The sequence below is a fragment of the Aphis gossypii genome, chromosome 2 (genome assembly GCF_020184175.1).
Source record: "Aphis gossypii isolate Hap1 chromosome 2, ASM2018417v2, whole genome shotgun sequence".
In the NCBI taxonomy this organism is placed as follows: domain Eukaryota; kingdom Metazoa; phylum Arthropoda; class Insecta; order Hemiptera; family Aphididae; genus Aphis; species Aphis gossypii.
This window is the reverse complement of record NC_065531.1, coordinates 42,608,012-42,630,769: the sequence shown is the minus strand read 5'-3', so window position 1 is coordinate 42,630,769 and position 22,758 is coordinate 42,608,012. Positions and strand designations below refer to the sequence as shown.

Genomic DNA, 22,758 nt, shown 5'->3' with positions numbered 1-22,758 from the left:
GGCATCACAATACAATAAAAACTTGTAATAGAATACTGTTTGCATAAGTACAAAAATATTTTCTTGAAAGAATAGTGATGGGAGACTAAATATTAAATAAATTATTTTTATAGAACGAAAAATAAAAATTTGTAGAGGATTTGGCCATTTGAATTATCGTAACGCATATCATATTTCAGCGTGCGTTGCTATAATAAACGAAAGTTTGAATATAATATGGTTCGAGTGTACGAGTCAAATATATATATACTAGGTATACTGAATGCATGCAGGCGAACAATACGATAAAAGCTAAAACATTTAATCCCTTCACAGCTCACATACAGGGTGATTTTTTTTTAAACGTAATCCACTTATTTTTTCATTCAACTCTGTAGTTTGAATTTTATCATATATTTTACAATCTGAAGTACTTACGTATATCTACTTATTATACTACATTATATTTTTATTAAAAAAAAAATCACTATTTTTTGTTGTTGTAATAATCTAGTATCAAAAGCACCTATCTAGCAAAAATTTAAAAATAACAATTGACTAAAAAATAAGTACACCTTATGGTCTAAAATTCACACTGTACCTATACATAATTTATAATAGGCTCCTGTCGACTGGGTCACGCCTTTGTAGGTTAAAACTATTCAAGCTCGTTTTAAAAATGCCACGGGAATCCATAAAATCGATAACCCATATCAGTGTTTTAAACTGCAGTATAATATCATTATTACACCAGTTTCAGCATGTTTGTATAATAACTAATATAATTGTGTTTGTAGGTCGTCAAAACGTTCAACCCCGAAGCACAATGTTTCCGGCCCATCGATTCGGTAGCGTCCAGCTTAAGTTCTCTGAGCATTTCTCCACCGGACAAGTGCTCGGTTGGTTCACCAACGCTTGGTAGTGGTTCCAACAACTCGTCGCCGACTCATCATAACCACCTTCACCACCACCACCAACACCATTCTCACCACCAGCAACAACAAACACAGTTACAACAGCCACAGCACAATCCACTGTTGTTTGGCAAATCGTGTGGCGGTGGTGGCGGCAGCAGCAGCAGCAGCAGTAGTAGCAGCAGCAGCAGTAGCAGCAGCAGCAGCACTGCAAGCAATGGCAACAGTCAGCAATCGTCGCAGCAACAGCAGCAACAGCAGCAGCAGCAGCAGCCACGAAGCCCAAACGGTAGTGGATCGACAGTTGCGGTCGCTGCTGGTGGTGCTTACGTGCCGTGCCGACAGCCGTCTGTGCCGTTGACGTTCACTACTGCCTCGTTTGCACAGACCAAGTTCGGCAGCACCAAACTCAAGTCCAACAACAAGCGAGCTAACAGGTTTCTGATGACTGATTTCATAGAAAAGTAGGCGAAAACGTACCTAGAGTTTTGACCATGACGATGCGTTATATGTGCCGTACCTATTGAATTTGAATCGATGTGGTGATGGACCACGAGGGTGGTGGGTGGGTGGACTATACATAACAACTGTGTTATTGGAAAAATACCTTGCAAGCAGTGGCGTTGACGATTTTTCAAATTTTAGGAAAAACTTAAATTATACAATTTATATAATATTAGTATATTATGTATAAAATAAATACTACATAATATAATAGTAAATTATATAAATATACTCATACGGCATACACTTTATGTGACAATAGATATATATATGTACGTAGGGCAATACGGGTTAACTTTATTTATATAAAAACCTTGAAAATAAAAGCTAAAGTAAGCTTCAGCTACTAAAGTCCTAAACTTATCTACCTATGTATGTACTATATAGGTATTTTAAATTAAATATTTTTCACTAGGTATGATTATTTTAATTTTTAATACTGAGTAGAAAGATATGAATATGAAAAGTTTGGAAATTTATTGGAAACTTTTGAAAACTTTCAATTCTTAAACAAAAAAAAAAAATAGGAATATCTACCAACACTTTAAAGGTTTTCATCAAATTGATTTATTTTTATTTTGTATAACAGAAAAATGACTAATAGGGACTCGAAGTTTTGACTAAATATTTATATTATCGTCTTATAGAACTAATATAATTTTTAAATATTTCACTCTTTTTGAGTAAGTTATCTACATCAATTTTCTACTATTTTAATTTTTATTGTTTTATTGTTTAGCGGAAGAAACTGATCCAATTATGGTTGTTTTATTTTGGGATGCCCACGCATATATTATATCTACTTTCGCCCAACGTAAATTATTATTTATTAAAACAATATTAGAAGGATTAACAAAGTCGTGCGTAAATCGAGGGTTAGACCAGATCACAAATGATTTAAACATATGCAATACATACATATTATACGTTTTTCTTTTGGCGCATACCAAAACAACGGGTGACTCTGGGGAAGATATTGCATCTATGATATTATAGGTAGGAACTAGGTATATACATAGAAATGTATCTTATAACGTATCTCTCTCTCTCTCTCTCTTTATATATATATATATACACTGTATGTATGAATTTCAAGATAAGATTTCTTGTGATTTTTTATGTAGCTATATACATAATATTATATGAATATAAGCATGTGTATATAGAGTTCGCTGCTAGCAAGGTATGCAATAAAAACAATTATTGGATCATTCCTCTCTAAAAAATCTAAGTTATAATAAAATCACATTAAATTTCTTATAAAATTATAACTGTCTAAAGAATTTTTAACTCGTCCCATAAATTATTTAACGTGTATTTTTAAAAACTATAAATGTCAATTTTATAAATATTAATCTTTTTTAAAGAAAACATTTTCATTTAAGCGAATAAAAATAGACTCTTTCTTGGATATCGAACTTTGGGAGTCTTCATAGTGCATATGCACCCATATGGCCATATGCACCGTAACGCCTATTCATATATTATATATTATGTTTCCCTGTTTGGAACATCCTATATATACACGCGCTTGTTGCATGTAATTAATTATGCGCATATTGGTTGTTGCAGTCGATTGGACACGCGAATTATCGTGGCATGCATATATATACCTTTTATACTCTCTCACTCTTACCTCTCTTTTTCTCTCTCTCTCTCTCTCTCTCTCGTATTTTACATAGAGGTCATTCTGTTGGTTCGTATTGTGAAACGTCGTCATAGCGTGGTGGTGGGCCTATACAGTTGTCTGTAGATTATATTGTACATATATACCTTCAGATACCTATGTATGAGTAACATTATTATGTGCATAATATATACACGTCTATACTTATGCGTTAGGTTATGCGCCTGCAAAAAGTGTCAAACGAATGGCGCCTATAACACAAACGTGCATACCCAATTGTAACAGATGTCCTCAAAAGCTTGCGGAATATATTTTAGTTGTTTTTTCGGTTATTGAACCGTCAATCTACAATATCGGCACCTAGAAAGCATACACACCTATTTAAAATAGTAATATGTTGTTTATAAGCACCGAAAACACAGAGGTCTTACATCAGATTTGGGTCATTATTTATAAAAATATTATCCTCTTTTTATTATTACATTTTACGTATAGCGAGTAAAAATAATCACAGTCTCTGAGAAATAATTAAAGCATTCTAAAAATAAATCGATTTATTATCGCAATGAAAACAAAATTTATAATTTATAGATAAAAAAGTTATTCTGATTTAAAGTGGAATTGTGGAGAAGAGTTCAACATAGATTGGATCAATATCAATTAATATTATCATTATAAAAATTTAAATATGGAATAGGTAGTTTTTATGAACGTAATAACCGATAATAGCAGCCCATTTAAAGCGCCACTTTCACTTCCTAACGAAATTTTATTGGCCAGCGAATTATCGGTAACGATAATCACACCCACTGTATTATTATTTAAGTATTGCAACGTTTATACAGTAGCTGTAAACATTTTTCAAAAACGCGTAATGTGTGTATTAATGTTCACAACAAGCGTACAGTCTGCTTGCATGACTACATCTAACCTATACTGGTCTATACCTATATAATCAACGACTGACGACGTTCATGTTCAAATATTTAATATAATATGTCATCGTTGGTTTTGCGTATGAATTTTCGATTGAAAAATGCGCCGTTAATCATATTTTCACGGAAAAAAGAGAAATAAGAGAGAGAAAATATGTAAAATCTACTTTAAAAGTTATTACATTTTGTTTATCAATGAAAACAAAATCTTTTCTGGGCACGGAGATAAATAAAAATAGCAGAAATCTGACAAATTAAAATTTAAAACATCTTATAATACTAGATGCGTTTAAACACTATTTCGCTCATAATATTGTACATTTTACCTACCACAACAGATATTGTTTTAATGTTCATAATTTTCAGTATGCACTTAGTGTATCTACTAATAATCAATAGTGTGTTTGTGTTTACTTATTTACAAATACTATAGCCTATAATTATATGTAGTGAATAGAATCATAATCGTAATCGTAGGTATACTCACCAAAAATATATTTTAGGTACAAAAAAATAGCAATGAGAGGTTTACGGTGGTATGTGGAAATGTGGTTAGAGTGAGTGAGAAGAGTGCAGATGTACTGGACTCTCTTTCCACTTACGTTTAAATAATAATATGTTGAACAGTAATTTCAATTAGTTCAAATAGTTATATAGTTTAAATATACCTATAATACATTATAATGTGTATAATAAAAGTAAGAATTCTTATGGCAAGCGAAGTCTTAGATTCTACAGATTTGATGTTTTTCGCTGGTTTTAAAATTAAGAGCTCCTCCGGTTCCATTTGGATTACAGTGAATTTTGAAAGTTTTTGTCTTTTCTATTAATTGACCATGCAAGGTAGGGCATTTGAGTATTTTTGTATCATTACGCATAATAGTTATTAATATCACGTAGACCAAGTAGCTTTTTGTAAGGTTATTCTCGGGAATGTATTTTGAAGATTTTGTAATTTTGTAATTTTTGTTATGTACAATGTGCAATATACATAATATTATACGATATCGGTACGTATAACGTCATCGCATGTGTCTGTGGTAGGTACTATGAGTTATCACTTATAGTGTACAAAAAGTCTTTAGTTGAAATCCAACGACTTGACTAACTTTCGTTTTATTTTCCGCAGGATGTCACCGACCGAGTTTGCCAACTACATTAAGCAACGGGCGGCTATGCAGCAACAACAAATTGTGGTCGGTAGCGGTGGTCTGCAGCAACAACAGCAACGTCCGGTGTCACCGGTACAGCAACACCACCGTGGCCAAAACGGCGACGCGGCTTCCAACTACTTTTTCCAGCATCAACAGTACAATAATAACCACCAAGGCGGCGGCAGTGCCGGTTACCAAAGACCGCGGCAGTCCAACGGTTATCACCGGAACAGTGGCAACATGGTCACCGCGGATTACGCGCCACCACAGTTGCAGTTTGCCAACGGCGGCTCAAGCGGTTGGCAGAACTTCGGTGGCGATTTCGGACCACAGCACTTCGGTGGCTCACCTATGGGCCCGTTGTCACCGGCCAATTATGGAACGGGACAACAAATGCAGTCCGCCGCGACTCCGATGCATCAGCAACATCAACAACAGCAACAGCAGCAACAGCAAAAGATGCAGGATAACTACAACGCCATGGGATTGGGATCGTCAACGTCGGCATCGTACAGGTCCAGTCCTTTCCAACATTTGTTGGTGGCCAACTGATTTCAGCCGGCTTAGCTGACGAGAGACCGTTAAGAGCGCCCCCTTTCACCACCAAACCGCCTCCAACCCAGGCCACCCGACGTGGCACACGCACCCTCTTGACCTAGTTACATGGTTGAAGATCGACCCGCCCCATCCCCCTCCATCCGCCCACCTTGTTATCATTATTATTATTATTATTATTTTTATATATAATACCCTCTTTTAAATACACATACATAAGTAAACCCTCTGGCGCGACTTCCCCTTCACCATTAAAGATAAATAATGAAAGTTATTTATATTACGTTTTTAGGTAGATATACATCCGTTATTATATTATATTATTTCCGTTTTTCCAAATCCTATATTTTTTTCACAACAGCGAGTTGGTCTCATCTATCTGTTATCATTTAAAACATAATCTATTTATAACATAATATATACTGCTATTACCTTTCGGCTTCTAAAATTATAATTATCTCTATTGACAACATTTTAAATATTATATCGATTTATAAGTAATTAGGACAATGCTCGAAAAATATTTCAATTTCTATAATACAGATTCAGCCATTCATCCAGAAACTTTAAAAATGTGTTAGTTCTCTTTGGGAAAATAAAATAAAATATATAATAACAAAATAAATAAATAACATTTTAATAACATCGATATATATTATTGTAATATGTGATTGATCACCCACAAGTATTATTATTAGTTTTTTTTACACTATTTTCCTTTTTCTTATTTTTGACTAAAACTTTTTAATATTTTTAAATTAACGCATATATAAATTTATTTTTTTTAAGCAATTTATGACTTATCGTACAGACTTAATGAGATGTTTTTTTTAACAAATAAAATATTTTTACCAATGAGAGGATTAGACCTTAATTTATGATAATAATGACATGTACGTCGTAAATTATAAATAAACATATATAATATACTTAGAGTCCGATGATAATAATTAAAGATACTTTACGTCTAGGTTAATATTATACTTATTATATATACACGTATACCTATTATATAGAAATACATTTGAATATTTGATCAAAGAATTGATTTATGATCCATTATATTAATGCATTATGTCAAATATATGTTCTATGAACATCAAATATTCAGTTCTAAATAGATACAAAAACAAAAAAAAAAAATTAAATAATAATATTAAATTTAATAAATTCATTTTTCAAATTAAAATATTTCCAAACATAGAATCTCCCTAATCTTTATACCTTTTACCTGATCTTTTATCATCTTTTTTCTCTTCAAATTCCTTGCTCTTACATGTAATATTTAAAACTGAACAGGAACAATCTAATTGCAATAATTGTGAAATACATAGGTGTTTAATAATAATAATCATAAAAATATTTGTAATATTGTAAATCGGCCTAGGAAATACGTAAAGTAAAAATTAAATATACTATTTAAAATGTCCTTTTGTAGAAATGTAGTAAATTTGTTATGACAATATTAAGAAAAATATAAATTAAAAATTGTTATACTGGAAAATTTATCGATGGATCTCGCCAGTTATTAACTTGTACTTGCATTTTGCAACATAAATCGAGGTTTACTTAAAAAAAATCATTATTATTGTTTTTCATCATTATACCTATAGGTAAATATAATATTATCCAATTTAAAAAATTGCATGCGATTTTTTTTTTTTAATTTTGAAGCTTTAAATTAAAAGTTTTATTTAGTAAATGTTTTATTATAATTTTTTAACTTATTTGGTATTTTTTTACTCTTTATATACATATTAAAGTTATATGAAATACTTGGGTTTTTTTTTAGAGTTAGACACTATTATTTTTTAAGTAGCGAAATTATCGTTTTAGTAAGTTTTCTTTTTTTTATTTAATTATAATAATATAATATAATATATACCTACACATATATTATACATAGTAATAATAATAAATTTATAAACATATATATTTTTTTGTGATTACAATTTAAGCCTTAGGGCATTTTTTTCATATACTAAAAATGTAATGCATATACATATATATAGACATAAATTAATTTATATATATGTATATGTATATAATATACGTATACCTACTTGCATATATTTATATATAATATGAAACGAAAAATTGTATTTTTTACTTTGCACTTTATTATTTTTTTTTTTTTTAAATGAATATAATATATTATATATATATGTCACATGAGGTTACCTATATATACCTAACGTGTACCTAAGTATTGAAAGTTTTGCTACTCGACCGAAATGTTTGTCTAACGTGTTATAATTATAATATAATATTAATTATTATTATACATTAGGTACCTGAATATAGAAAATTGTATATTAATATTATTTTCTCCAAAACATATACTTGTGTACATGACGATCCCTCGTCGGTCATGTCGCCAATAAAACAAATCAGTAGTCTTTAGTGTCAAGCCTATAATAGTCCTATACCTCGTATAGTATATAAAATAAAACTTAGATTCAAAAGTGCTTTGGTCCCATTGTCTTCCAATGTGAAATAGGTACCTCCCCCACAACAATCGTTAAATGTTATAAGCTGATGTATAGGTATCGTTTTACCTATAATAATAGTATTATTGTATTTATACTATACTGTGTTATTGTATCCCTGTCCCGTAATCCAAAACAAATAGGTAAATATAAAAAATAGATGTTATTTAAAAAAAAGACTGTTTTTTACGTCGTAGGAACATAACCGTAATTTTTGTTGACCGACTTCTAGCGTATAAGAGATTCTCTGACCTTTCCAACCCCCCACCCACAACCAAACAAAAAATTTTAACACTCGTAAAGTGCGACTGACAATTTTCTACTATAATCGTTTTCAATTTATTTGATAAAATATAATAATATATACCTAGTAAATATTATACTTAGTTTCGACAATCTAAAATAAAATATAATTAACTATATATTGTAATTCAATGTACACCTGTGTTGCCTAAAATGTATAATGATACGATGCCAATACAAATTAGCTACTTATATGAATAGTATTCAATAAAACTTACTAACACTTGAACCAACAGTTGCCATTTTATCGTGATATTATACTAATATGGGAGTATGATGGCGATAACGCGTATGACAATTAGAGATGGAAATCGAAAAAATAATAACCCTACGATACGATTAAAATCATTAGAAAATAATTTCTCACCGGCCCTACATTTCTGTCAATATTGAATATTTTTTCAGCGCGATTTTTCGAATATATTATAATTTATAACACAATATTACTACTACCCTCCAAACTACGTAGGAACCTAATATGACGTGATCTTTATACGTTGTGTAGCCACATGCGCCACTGTTAAAATATAATAATTATTACTTATTTAAATGTAGGTGAAATAAAAGATCCATCACGTGTTTATTTTTGTTTTAGATTAAAATTAATCGGTTTTTGAAAAGAAAAATGAACACTCCTTTATAGCTAAAAAACGTACCACCGTTTTCTTCTTCCAACACAGTTCGTTCCCATAAATATCTACTAAAAATAAATGTTATATGATATATATTCGATTGTAACCGATCAATAATATTAAACGTTTTTCTTTTTTTTTTCTACCCTTCTGTAAAACTAGATCGTACACCAATATTTGAAACTGTATTTTTAACTATCGTGACGCTCGTTTCTTTATTTTACGCGATACGCTTTTAGTCAATATACACAACTTTATTGATGATATTTAAAGGAGTAATTTCACATTATAGTACTACTACTCATGCACTTACTTACTGTAAATTGTAATATAGAACACACATAAGTGACGAGTTCTTTTTTTTATTCAAATCTAACGCTAGGCACTCGTTTGGTCGTTTAATTTTTTATCGTTTTTACTCAATTCAACGAAAGTCTTCGTCATAAAAAAATCACTTAGGTACCTGTATTATTTTCAGTACCCACGATACACTTATTATGTATTATTATTTATGATTTGGTTTGTCAGCGACCAACCGTCGTTTTAAGTTAAGGTATTTTCCATTTATGTTCAAAAACGAAAAACGTGCGGCACAAATGTTATTATTATTAAAAGCTCTTTTCTGAAACCACCATTCGTAGACAATCTATCGCAATAAAAAATCAAAAATTCGACTTTCGTTTTAGCAAAACAAAAAGTATAATATGTATTGGGTGTACCATCGTTTGTAGTAATTTAAATCGTGTGTATATACTTAGAACTTACGCATTCGAGAAAAATTTCCTTGCAACTATAGCAAGTGTTGAACGATCATTGTTATCCAATGGTATATATTCATAGGTATCCGAGATGTTTAGTAGGTAGGTATGTCGTTTATAAATAGCACCACACATCCGACGCGTCAAAAACAATAAAACGGTAATTTTAATATTGATATTAATCATTTCTTTTTTGTTAAAGTTCAAAGTAATAAATTTGATATACTATTTTGATTGTATCACGTGAGAATAATGAAAAATATTACTTATGTATTATTATTACTACTACTACTATTACGAGAGCGCTTATATTTTTTTGACAGAAAAAAATAACCATTTTTTTATCAACATATTATATACTTATGTAACGACTTAATAATACTATTAAATATGAATATACATTGAACCTCTATATTATGCGAGTATAATGTATTAAAAATTATTATATTATGTGGTAGACATTTTCACTCTATTTTTTCTATACTTAATCATATCAAAACAAAAATTGTTTTTGAATATTTAAAATCTTTATTAGACTTAAACATTATATTATATACAAGCATAATGATATTTATTATTTATGTACATAATTTTGAGATAAATTATGTTTAAGTTATTTGTAAAACATTGGCTTGACCAATTTCTCGGTGTTACAAGTTACCTAAATAGCGTAAAAAAAATTAACTGTAATAAAACAATGTATGTTTCAGCAGTTTTAAGACTTAGGACCATTTTTCATTTTTTGCTTTTTGATATATTATAAAAGGAATATATATTATACATTACACAATAAGCATGTATTTTATAATTTTGTTTTTACATTATTAAATCTAAAATATGGCATATTAATACTATATATTATAATAATGTAATTTTAGTTGTTTGGAAATTTTTCTAAAATAATATTATGAACTTCAAAAAGAAAAATTTTATTTTAATGATAATGTTTTGTTATAAAAAAATTAATAAATAAAAAATTGTATTATTGAATAATTATTTTTTTATATAGAAAAATTAGCTTAAATTCTATGTTATGTAATAGTTTAAGAACCAAGTTGAATTTAAAGGGTGTGATATAGTTAATAAAAAACTAGAGAAAACGAATATAATTTACCTTCATGACATTTTAGGTAAATTAAAGTGTTACAATCAACATTCATATTGTCTATTCTGATTAAGATAGAATCGCTTTCGTGCATGAGACTACAATGTGGATTACAATATGACAATCACAAGTTAACGCTATGTATTCAATCATTGGTTTGACATCATTTGACGGCTGTTGATAAACAATAGTGCTATGTTGCTATTGTCATTTATACAGAATCATAAATTACAATATGGACAGTAAATTAGTGAGGATATTGACTTAACGAGTTTTGGTCAGAAAAATATGTATAAAGGGATACTTTTGGTGAATTGAGAAAAAACTATATTATTTATTACAATATGTAAAAGCTTGATATATACATAGTAAAGAAAAACATCTTCAAAAATAAGGTCAAATCAGTTAAAATAATGTCTAAGTTAAATTAAACACAGTCATACTTGTCTTAATACAATAAATACATAATAAGTAAAATACATACATATTATAAGTATATAAAAAAAAATTATAACCTAAACAGAATTAACTATAACATATTTTTTCAAATTATTACTTAATAGATATCCAAGTATGTACAAATCAAATAATAATAATGATAATAATAAAAATATTACATTTAAATGCTGTATTTTATAACAACATACGACAATAAAATAATATATATTTAGGCTATATTTTTAACACAAAATTAATATATACATATACATATATATATATAAAAACTAATCAGTCGAGAATAGATTAACTAAGAATAGTGTAACTAAAAATGGAACTTTACTTTTTAATGGCTATTATTGCATGCTATTTTAAGTATGAAATTATGTATTTCAAATTAATGTTAAGGTTTTAACATTAAAAACAACAAACAAAACCAAGTATATAAATAAAATATGTAAAAAGTATTCTAGTGTAAATTTTAAATAATGAATAAACTTTATTATTACTTAAATAATAATTATAAAAATTTAAGTCATGATTATAGGTCTACAAATATACTTCCTACTTCTCGACAGAAAAATAATTAATATGGAATAGGTAATTTTTAGGTTAATAGCTATAGGATTTGTTTAAAATGAGCTACAGAAATTATACAATTAATATAAATAACAATATTGGAATTTATATGTAAGTAAAAAAGATTGATGTAAAACTATACATTTAGTTTTAACATTATGGAATTTATGTGATATTCACATGTTATTGTATATTATTATCTATCATTATTTGATTTAAATCCGGTTTCTCTTCAACTACACATTGCATATACTCATCGTTGGAGTTAAACTCCATTTCTTGATCAGTATTATCATAATTAGAAACTTCTTGTTCTTGAAATTGAGCATTACTTCTTATATCATTAATTGTAATTGTTTGTTCTTGAAAAGGTCTAATGCCATTCATATCAAACACTTTGATATCATCATCTTCATCATCACTTTGATTAGGAAATACTACTGAGCTATCCATAATAATATCTTCAATATAATAACTTGGATCAATCTCTTCTGATTTTATCTCGGGTTTTATTGAGACCAAAGGTGCTGCTTTAGGCATATTAGGCAAATGTAGAGTATAATCTTTTTCACAATAAAAGTCATTTACACATCTTGTACAATAGATTAATGAAGAAGGTCGGCAAACAGATTGTGGCCCATTCAAATGATAATAAAAAATATGTTTATCAAAGAAAGCGTTATGGCAATTAAAACAATAATAGTTATACCATTTGAGCATTCGTCGTCTCCTTGAATCACATATTACTTTTGAAGTACTAGGAAGTATTATTTCATTGTCTGTGCAATTTTTATTCCCCAGTTCTTTCGAATATTCTTCTAAAAGATTCATTCGATCCATAACTTTCTGTTTTTCACCGGGACCAATTGCAAATTTCATTTTCATTTGGAAGTATATACACTCATTGTTTGCATGTGATACAGCTGAATTATCATCAGTAGTTTGGAAATTACAATTTATACAACTCTTATAAGCTATGTTATTAATACATTTTACCTTAAATGTCCTGCAAAATAGAACATGTTTGCGAAATATACTAGCAGATACCTTTGTAAAAACCACTTTGCAATAAACACATCCAAAATGATTCAATTTCTTATCACCAACTTTCATAGTATTTGTGCATTTTTCAACATGTTCAACAAAGTTATAGCACAAAAAATCTATATCACACAAAGGGCATAATTGTATTCCTGATTCTTTTAATGTTAATTGTTTATTATGTTTCCTCTTACAATGTTCAACATATTCATTCAAAGTAAAACAAAGTAAGGAACAAATTTTACACTTATAACTACTTTCACGTTCTCCTCCTTCATTTACCTCATTTTGTACTACTGTTGTAGTTAAAAGAACATCATCTTTTGCATCAATCGGTTCAATTTTGCATTTTGGTGGAGACATAACAAATGGATATAATTTATTTGAAATAGGTGATCGGTTGTGAGCTGAGATCACAAATGTATCATGTTTCATTAGTTTATGAACAACAAACTTATGCATAGTTGGAAATTTTTCTGAACAGCACTTGAAGAAGTCTGATAATGTTTGGTGAGTATGATTTGACGTAGTTGAACTCGGAGAAGTTAAGACAAGCATGCATTTACGACACAAACTATCTGTATTTCTGATGTTCAAATGAGCACTATAATGTTCCATAAAAACCCCTTTATTGGGAAATACGGTGTAGCAATCATCAATTAAACAAGTATAAGGTTTCGAATGTTTTGGACATAACTTTATATATTTATTATACATATTTCGTGATATTTCAATGTACTGGTAAATGCAAAATACACAAACAGAATATTCTGCATATTCTGCATTATAAGCTTGAGATGTGGACATTTCTGATGGAAATGAATTACCTGTAATTTCATTTACCATTGTATGCCACAATTGTGGATCTTCTGTTGATGGAATAATTTCTGTTGACGTTGATACATATGGAATAATTTCTGTTGATGTTGATGCTGGTGGAAATGGAATAATTTCTGTTGATGTAGACTGTTGAATAGAATCAATAGATTCTGTTGGCGATTGAATCAAGTCATTGGATATAGATGGGAATTGAATTTCAAGTATTGGCGATCCTTTTCTTTTCCTGGTTTTTGATTGTGTTTGCTTCCTTTTTTTTGAAACATTATGTTGACTTTCTTCAACCTGGGAAAAAGAAACAAATGTCATATAATTTCTATGGCAAATAAAACCATACCAATAAATAAATATAGGTATAAAATAGTTATACAATAGCCGACTGGTTTTTATGTTGAAATCACAGCTATAGTGCCGTGGTTGAAATTGGTAAAACAGCAGAATTCTAATCAAAGAAGTCAGTGTAAATCGCAGATATAAATAATAAACTAGATTGCTTACTAGCATAAATTGGATGCTGATTTTCTGCCATGTTGATTGTGGGTTATGGTATTTTATTAATTTTTATTGTTGTGATAACTGATAATTTAATAAACATAAATATTATTAAGATTTACAAACTTTTTATTTTTAACATTTATTCCTTGTTTATCAATGGGTAATCAGTTTAAAATATTTTGCTTATTTATGAAGATATCTGAATATTAGTAATTTTTTTATTCTGCCTTCTAACTGCCTGTTGTAGTTTTTTTAACTTTTTGCCATTAAATTTTAATATTTTTTTTTTATCTGATTTAAACCTTCTTTTACAAATAGTTGAACAAAAAAATATTAATGAATGATTTAAGATTAAATGCTAGTTTTTTAACCCAATATATATACCAGTGTGCTATCCTTTTTTCTTTAAATATGTTATTACTTGGAAATCTATACATTAATGGTTTGATAAAATTAAAATGTATCATCAATGTATAGATTATCATGTTGATAACTACTACGATTGAATACTTCACTGAATAGTATAGGTACAGAATACATCATATAGAGTATAAATATCATAGACCTTATACTACTAGACAGGAACTGTAAATAATAACGGAATTACGAACAGCGTAACAACATTCCACAGTGATGTAAACCGTTTTGGACGACAGGCGTGCATATGTATATTAGAAATATTTATGTAACAATAAATTGTGACATTAAGGAATTAATAAAATAACTAATAAATCATTAATAATAGTTCAAATAGACAACATAAATAACCCATGCTATGGAATTACCAATATTACTGTGTGTACGAGTAATCGGGTAATCAAACAGCGCCTTCTATCTTGTTATGTATTCCATACGCTCATTGCTTATCTAGTAGTGTAAGATCTATGCATAGCCCACAACCAACATGACTTTTTTTGGCATCAGCTGTTATCACTAGTTAGTAATCTAGTTTATTATAGGTATATAGGTATCTATTGCAATAACTTAAGTTTAAAATCCAATTTATTTTAATTAAAATTATTATCATTATTATAGAATGATGTTACATATTATACTAGAAAAAATTTAATTTTAAAACTAAAAAGTTCCTTAAGGTAGGGATTGAATTTTAAATATAATTATTATATTACTAAAAATATTATGCAGTTTTATAAGAATAATTAATAATAGCGAATAGTTAAAGATTCATAACATTTTCAATTTAAGAATTTACTGTAGTTGTAGAAAAATAAGTCCTTGTAATATTTCAATATACCTATAAATAAAATATTCTTAGAAATATAGGCTGTCAGACTGTCATGCTTAGAATAGTCTTTCATTAAATGCAGTGAATTAAAATTTAACACATTTATTACCATGACCACTTCAATGACAAAATCTATTCTAATGTTTTCTTATTTCTAGTAGGAGATTCACAAATAGTTTACTAAAACTTAGTCACAGCCATGAAAGTTAACTTTATGTAGTACTGAACTATAAAATCGTTATGGGGTAGATCATCGTCTCTGCCTCAGACACAACAAGGTGTCATCTTTAAGTAACCAGGATATACACGTGGGTACCTACCTAGTAACTACTAACAGTGATGTATTTAAGCCAGAACTCCAAAGGAACGTCTATTTTTTTTTTAATTATTTAAATCATGGAAATAAATTAAAAACCATGAGATGTTAATTATCTTAAATCAAGGATCTTTTAAAAAGGTTAATTTTTATATACTGCATGCTGTTTTAAATACCTATTAAAACTGTATATATATATATTTTTTTTTTACTAGGTTTTAGCGTATTCTTTCTAGCATTGCTATATAATTTGATGTTTTAATTTTTGTATTTAAAAGAAGATACTACCATCTTTTACAGGCCTTTTAGAAACCCTCAAGTTCAAGTTATACTACTGCCTACTAGAGTAAAAATAAATTCAACTGCATATGTAATTGAAAGGTCTATAATAAACCTATACATTTTTATAACGCATTAAAATTTGCTACCTTACAATACTTAACATCTAATTATCATCAACATACCTTATCAGCTAAAAACTCCACTACAAATTGACACTTTCGAGCATTAAAGACAAGGTCTTGCCATCTTTTTATATTGCTCCTGCAACTTCCACATAGCTTAGTAGATTTGCCTCTATGAACATCATTGTGTTTAATCTAAAATTATAATTTCATTAAAAATTTACTTTATCAGTTATTATACTTGTGTTTTAATATATTTACCATTATAATTATTGCTTAATTCAGAGGTTCCCAAACTTTTTATTGTACGACTCATTTAGGGAGTTTTTTAAAATTTGTCCACCCACAATATTTAATTGAAAAACCTATTTTTTTAGTGAATTAGTTGTTTACAACAAAAAATATATGTTTATTTTTAATAAAAAAATATAGCGTGATCCATAGTTTGGGAACCTCTGGCTTAATTAAATAATATTATTACTTTTTATTTTAATTTTTTACTTGGTAGAAGTTAAATATATTTTTAATCCTAATATATATTTTAAAAAAATTGGGCCTATGTATTCTTATGAGGAACTAAGTATAAAATTTTCAAGTATTTTGACTAAGCCAAAAAATTTTATCAATATTTATAAAAAAAAAACTAAATAAAAACGAATATTTTAAATGCCCATAAATAGATTAAAAATAAACAAAATATTTTGAAAATTAAATTATGTAAAGAAAATGCCAATCTAAAAACTAGTGAAATTTTCAAGTATCTACGACTTATTTGAAGAATAACAAATATTTAAAATCGTTATTGTTGGTCTAGGATCACACCATGTGTTTTGTCGATTCGACCGCAACATATTGCAGTAGCATCCCAACGGTTTTATACGGTTTTGCAAATCGGTCTAGTCTAGCCCTGATAACATGTTTTACATTTAAACCTATTTTATTTTGAGTGTTGCAGTTCAGCTCCTGTTGGTTGGCAACCAACAAAATGCGTAATGTGATCCTAGCCTTATGTAATTTTGTAAAAATTTAAAATTCAAACACTCATAACATTTTTTCTTATAATGACGCTTCGAGTTTTCTCTAAAGCTATTTGAAGGGAAACTTATGGAAAACTTAGTATTGAATTTTTTAACCTTGGATATTAATACAAAACATTTCACGAATTTTCAACTACCTACGAAAATATTTGTAAAATTTTGTGATTTTGATGTATTTTGTAAAAATTTGAACTTATATAACACTTATAAAAAAAAATTGTGATTTTTTTTAACTACAATAAGAATAACAGTACTTGTGCGTTATCGCGACTACCGCGGGCCACATATGCGTAATCACAACTACCACATATTTGGGTTATAGTGACACCGTGTCTCACTCTAATCTTGCATTATATAAGTGAATTCTATTTCTAATTCTATTAGGAATAATTAGAGCCTAGGGGACAGCGTTGCCAGTGACATTCAAACCGAAAATATTTCTCAAATTGTTATGCAACACCACGTACGGTAGGTCACAGAGTTAAAAAGAGATGATGCCCATAGTTTTGCTAACAAATAACAAAATTATCAATAAATACATTGACATTAAATTTGGATAGTTTTCTATTATTATACACATATTAAATAGACATGCATTGCAAGCTATGCGTTCAACATTGAGGTAGTTGTGATAATGGACAAATACCAGAATAAGTTATAAGAAACCTTGTATTAAATTTTCAAGTTTTTTTTATTGACATTTCAAAAAGAAATCCTTGGAAAAATTTAGAATTTCATTTGTCTAAAAAAAGCTCAAAAAAAGCCATCTTCTAAAAATTTAACTGTACCTATATAGATAACGTTAATATAAACATATGGAGAAAATTTCAAGTATGAACAGTGATTAGTTTTAAGTAATATTTAAAAAAAAAATTAATTTTTTTGAAAACTATTGGAAAATTCTACCTACAATGGATTGGTGGATATTAGTTTTTAATTGAAGTATTATTTTGACAAGTTATGGTGTACACACACAAAAAAAACAATAAAAACCATGGTAAGATCAATACATTCATCACTTTGTTCAGAATCTAAAACGTCTATTGGAAACTATTGATTCACAGTTATAATTTTTAATTCTCAAATATTATTTATTATTTAGTAAATAATAGATGATAATCAAAACTTATAATTCTTCTTTAATTGAGTTTAAGATAATTGTAGCATGAATAGTAGCCACTTTAATATATTAATATAAAAACCATGATTTTTCATTATGGTAATCAATTATTATTTAACATGATAATATGTGTTCAAAAAAGGATTGGTAATTTTACAAGTGGTTCCATACATGCCAGTCGAAATAATATCCAAAACATTTAAATAATTATGCAGCCAAAATATCAAATACTAAAAGGATCCAAATTTTCAATTAAAAATACTCTTTTTTTTATTATGTTCTATATATAGATGCTGATTACTTTAGCTTCCACGTACCAATAACATACAGAAAATGTTGGATACTACACTTCTAAGAATGTTATTGGTGGGATCAATATTTGATGTACTCTTGATATTTAAGCTTGAAAATTGTAGTTTAATATATTTTTCTTAAAATAATTAAATGTTGACATTTATACATTCAAGACTCAACATTTATAGTCAGTGTAAGAATAGAACATTTTTAATAATAAATAAAAATACACATTTACCTATTCCAGAGATAAATATTTTACATATACTGATTAGCATAAATATAAAGTTATTTGTATTTTGGATTTGGTATATAATATATTGATATATTATTATGTTCAATAGATTAATATTAAAATGGGTAAATGGTAATAGAAGTACAGTTTTAAATATAATTATGAAGGTTAAAAGTACTAGAACTGTATAATAACAAAAGAAATATTTGATGAGAAATTATAAAATTGTCATTATTTTCAACTTTTTGAAAATTTACTTCATTATACAAGAGTAACACAGGATTTTAAAGACACATCGTACCTACATAAATATAAAAAAAATAAAAACATCAGCCCAAGTGCTGGCAATTGATAATTTCTTCAACAAATTTATGTTATTTTATTAATCATTTAGCACTCATCCTGATTGTACTATTAATGTATAGATTGTATGATTTAAAAAAAAATATAAGCTTTGATTTCTTTATGGTAAATAAAAATAATATTGATTGTTAAATGACACTAATTAATGAGCCATCAATATTGCTATTGATGTTTACCAATTTTAATTTATCAGGTATATTTCTTGGTATTTTTCCTGGAAAATTATAATTTCTATTACCTTTATAAAGTAAACACAATTCATAGAACACTACTGGAATGGCACAATCATAACATTGTTTCTTTAGATTTATTATTATTTTTTCATTATATAATATCATGTTACGGATTATAAGATTTCAGTAGTGCTACCAATATTTTTGTACTAACCGATGTCCTATAATCCATAAATCTTTCTTAACACTAAATGTATACATAAGGCATACACTTTGAGTAGAATACAACAACTGGGTAACTATATTGTGAAAGGTAGTTTCTCTGCAACATATAGTGTCAAATATCGATTCAGAGTCTAGACGCCACAGTGTTCAATTATTCAACACTGCAATGAAACATTACCTTCAGATACAATGTTTTCAATGGCACAATAACCATCTATCACTTAAAGCTGGACAGTAACTAATTAACACTTTAACCACCACATGGCCTCCGACGGTCATCTGCAATTCTCAAATATTGTGAATTTGTGACTGCCGGCGCCCATAGTTCAACATTCCTACCACGCCATATGACCACCGGCGACCACATATGAACTTGGTTTTACATTATTAACTTTTCTATGGCGCTACAATAATGCACTAAAATAAGGACCGTGGCGTAGCGGGAATCATTACAATTTTTCTGATATACATTTTTTTTCAATTTTTATTTTTCTATTTTTCTATATTTTCAAATATTTGAGATATACAAATTTGGAATACATTGAAAAATATGCTTGGCGTATAACAAATACCAATTGAATGACCGCCAGCGGTCAACGTGTTAAAAAGTCAAATGTTAAGTTAAAAGTTGCTTATTTCTATTACTTCGAACTTAGTTATTTTGTAAAAAATTATTATAATATTTTGAATTAAGCTATATATTTTTTGGTAACTGTTTTTAAGAATTGTCTGGAAGAAACCAGTCTGTTAATAAGAAATAATAATAAGAATATAAACAAGTAATTTTTCTTTCAATCAGAAAAATGTTTGAGTTAAGTTAAAGGAAATAATAAAAAAAAAAAAAAAAATTAAAACTAACTTTGACTTAGCTTCATTATTTTTAATTTTAGGATAACTTATTTAAACTATTAAAACAGTTGGTTAACTTGCCCAGCTTTATTACCACCATTAGCGGCAATGCGAATAGTGTAGTACTGTAGAAGGTAGGTAACCAGAATACAGTACACATCAATCAAACGATAAACGTCGTATAATGTAAACTTAAGATAAAATGTAAATATGGCGCTTTTGTCCACAAAAAAAAAAAAAAATTATAATAACGAGACACGCAATAGCCCAAACGTGCAACCCATAACATAACCTAGAGTAATAATATCAGATGCACCTTAACATACCTATCAAGGGTGTACAGAAAATGGTAGTATTCCACTTGCCACCAATGGTTTTAAAAAAAAAACCTAACATCGCGATAGGATAGGATTATAAGAAACAAGTATGAAATAAACGTGATGCACGTGAACAAAAACTCACTTCCACTCCATAAAATTGCTTGACGAGTCCAGCAAGATGGGGATATCTCGGATCCAACACGTCGACGAACGGCGATTCCGTCTGCTTTGTGGTTAGGCAAATGCGGCACATTCTTTCCGGGCTGAGGACGATCGTACTGATGATGGGTAGTATGGGTTCCATTGTTGTTGTCGACTAGTCGAAAAATAGATGTGAAAACCAACAATGTGGATTTCCAATATCCTACGCAAGCACTGCGTTACACAACTTTTGAACGATGAACTATACTCACCTGGGAACGCCAAACGGAACGCAAGACAGAACAGCAAAAAAACACATACGCTGAGAAGAAGAAGAAAGAAATATGGAAATACCGGCGAGACTCAGCAATTAATTAAATGGACACCAATTATCAAATGGCCGGCTGGGGACGCTCAAACAGCATCAGATCTGTAAAAAACCTCTGAAAATGGTAGGAGTGGTGGGGGTCGCATACGGCAGCTGCTGTATAAACACTAAAACAGTGGTGACGAGTGAGTGGGGAACGTACTGTACTACTGTCGTACTGAGGAAAAACGAGCCGTGGTCGCCCGGTTTGTTTACGTACCTCCATCCTTATTCCTTGGTTAGAATGGCGGGTACCAAAACAGACGCGTGGTATAATGCGTTCCAAGGACCATGGAAAACGTTTCAAATTTACGTCGTACACAACCATGCATTATACCCCGTTCCAGGTGTTTAGCGGCAATATGAAATTTGAATGATAACGATTTATGACTTAAAACGTGTTTCGATCAAACCTAATCGCAGGGCGTGGTGGCAGCCGACAGGATATAGGATTATTTGAAGCAATTGCTTAATGGATAGGTGTCTAATCCTAAAACTGAACATAATTATAATATTTTATTTAAATATGTACACAAAAGAAACATGTAGGTACCTATATAAATATTTAAATTCTATAATACGCTTCAAAGACTCAACAATTTCATGGAACAACTAGTTGCAGAGGCATAATTTGAGCTTTATGGTGGCAAAATGAAGAATTGACATACATTTTTTTTTCTATGTCTTAATGGCCTGTCATAAAGTGATTTACAAACATGCTAATAGTTGATGCCTGATACATAAAAGTTATAAACATTTTATTAAAACTTTTAAAACCATAGTTTGTATAATTTAATATGTATAATACAATGTGGATTTATTAGTTTTTATATACTTATTATTAGTATTTAGTATGCATGACAAAAACTATTTCTAACTTTTGAATTTATTGAAATAACTATTTAACATGTATAAACTTTTATAAAATACATGTATTTACTTGGATAAAACGCCGAAGTGTCTTTAATAAATAATAATACTGGCATGCATAAGTTTTGATATCTCTAACACAGTAACACTCAAATAATGTCATTATCTAATCGTATATTCCAATGAGTAAAGACTATAAATATTGTTTGATCTAGATTAGTAAAAAATACTTTTGAGTTTTGAAGGTATTCAAATAGTTACTTACTCTTCAAAGTATTTAAAATATGTACATATTTGAATTTCAGCAGCTAAAAGTAGTATAATATGTACTTAGTAAATACCATAATATTATAGACACTTTTAAAGTTTTAAATACTTTTTCTAATTACTTGCATTTTTTTTTTTACTTTATGTGATAAAATAGAAAATTAAAATACATTATCATGTACTTAA

At 28.8% G+C, this 22,758-nt stretch overlaps 2 protein-coding genes across 5 annotated transcripts in view; one reads left to right on the top strand and one right to left on the bottom strand.

Moving 5' to 3' along the window:
* Positions 1-10,699, top strand: part of LOC114126931 (protein Tob1-like) — a 45,644-nt gene extending 34,945 nt beyond the window's left edge. For 2 of the 3 annotated variants that reach the window (XM_050201511.1, XM_050201512.1), the window contains 2 exons: positions 777-1,357; positions 5,089-10,699. In XM_050201511.1, the coding sequence (XP_050057468.1) occupies positions 777-1,357; positions 5,089-5,665 (1,158 nt within the window). In that variant the 3' untranslated portion in view covers positions 5,666-10,699. The remainder of the gene's footprint in view (positions 1-776; positions 1,358-5,088) is intronic. The other variant, XM_050201513.1, reaches the window with a different exon arrangement.
* A 239-nt stretch (positions 10,700-10,938) lies between these two features.
* Positions 10,939-21,632, bottom strand: LOC114126942 (uncharacterized). Of its 2 annotated transcripts, XM_027990994.2 has the most exons (4): positions 21,341-21,631; positions 21,070-21,243; positions 16,372-16,506; positions 10,939-14,135 (listed from the first exon to the last, which is right to left on the bottom strand). In XM_027990994.2, exons 2-4 carry the CDS (start codon positions 21,229-21,231, stop codon positions 12,156-12,158), a joined length of 2,277 nt encoding a protein of 758 aa, XP_027846795.1. In that variant the 5' UTR covers positions 21,232-21,243; positions 21,341-21,631; the 3' UTR covers positions 10,939-12,155. The 2 variants fall into 2 exon arrangements, with proteins under 2 accessions (XP_027846795.1, XP_027846794.1); XM_027990993.2 differs by having other exon boundaries at positions 21,070-21,632.
* Between the last annotated feature and the right edge of the window lie 1,126 nt (positions 21,633-22,758).

Excerpts from the sequence above, each read along its gene's own strand:
- LOC114126942 (XM_027990993.2), bottom strand. The coding sequence starts at position 21,231 with ATGGAACCCATACTACCCATCATCAGTACGATCGTCCTCAGCCCGGAA. Across the intron at positions 16,507-21,069 it reads AGCAATTTTATGGAGTGGAA|ATTAAACACAATGATGTTCA; the intron begins GTGAGTTTTTGT and ends TTATAATTTTAG. Across the intron at positions 14,136-16,371 it reads TGGAGTTTTTAGCTGATAAG|GTTGAAGAAAGTCAACATAA; the intron begins GTATGTTGATGA and ends TCTTTTTCCCAG.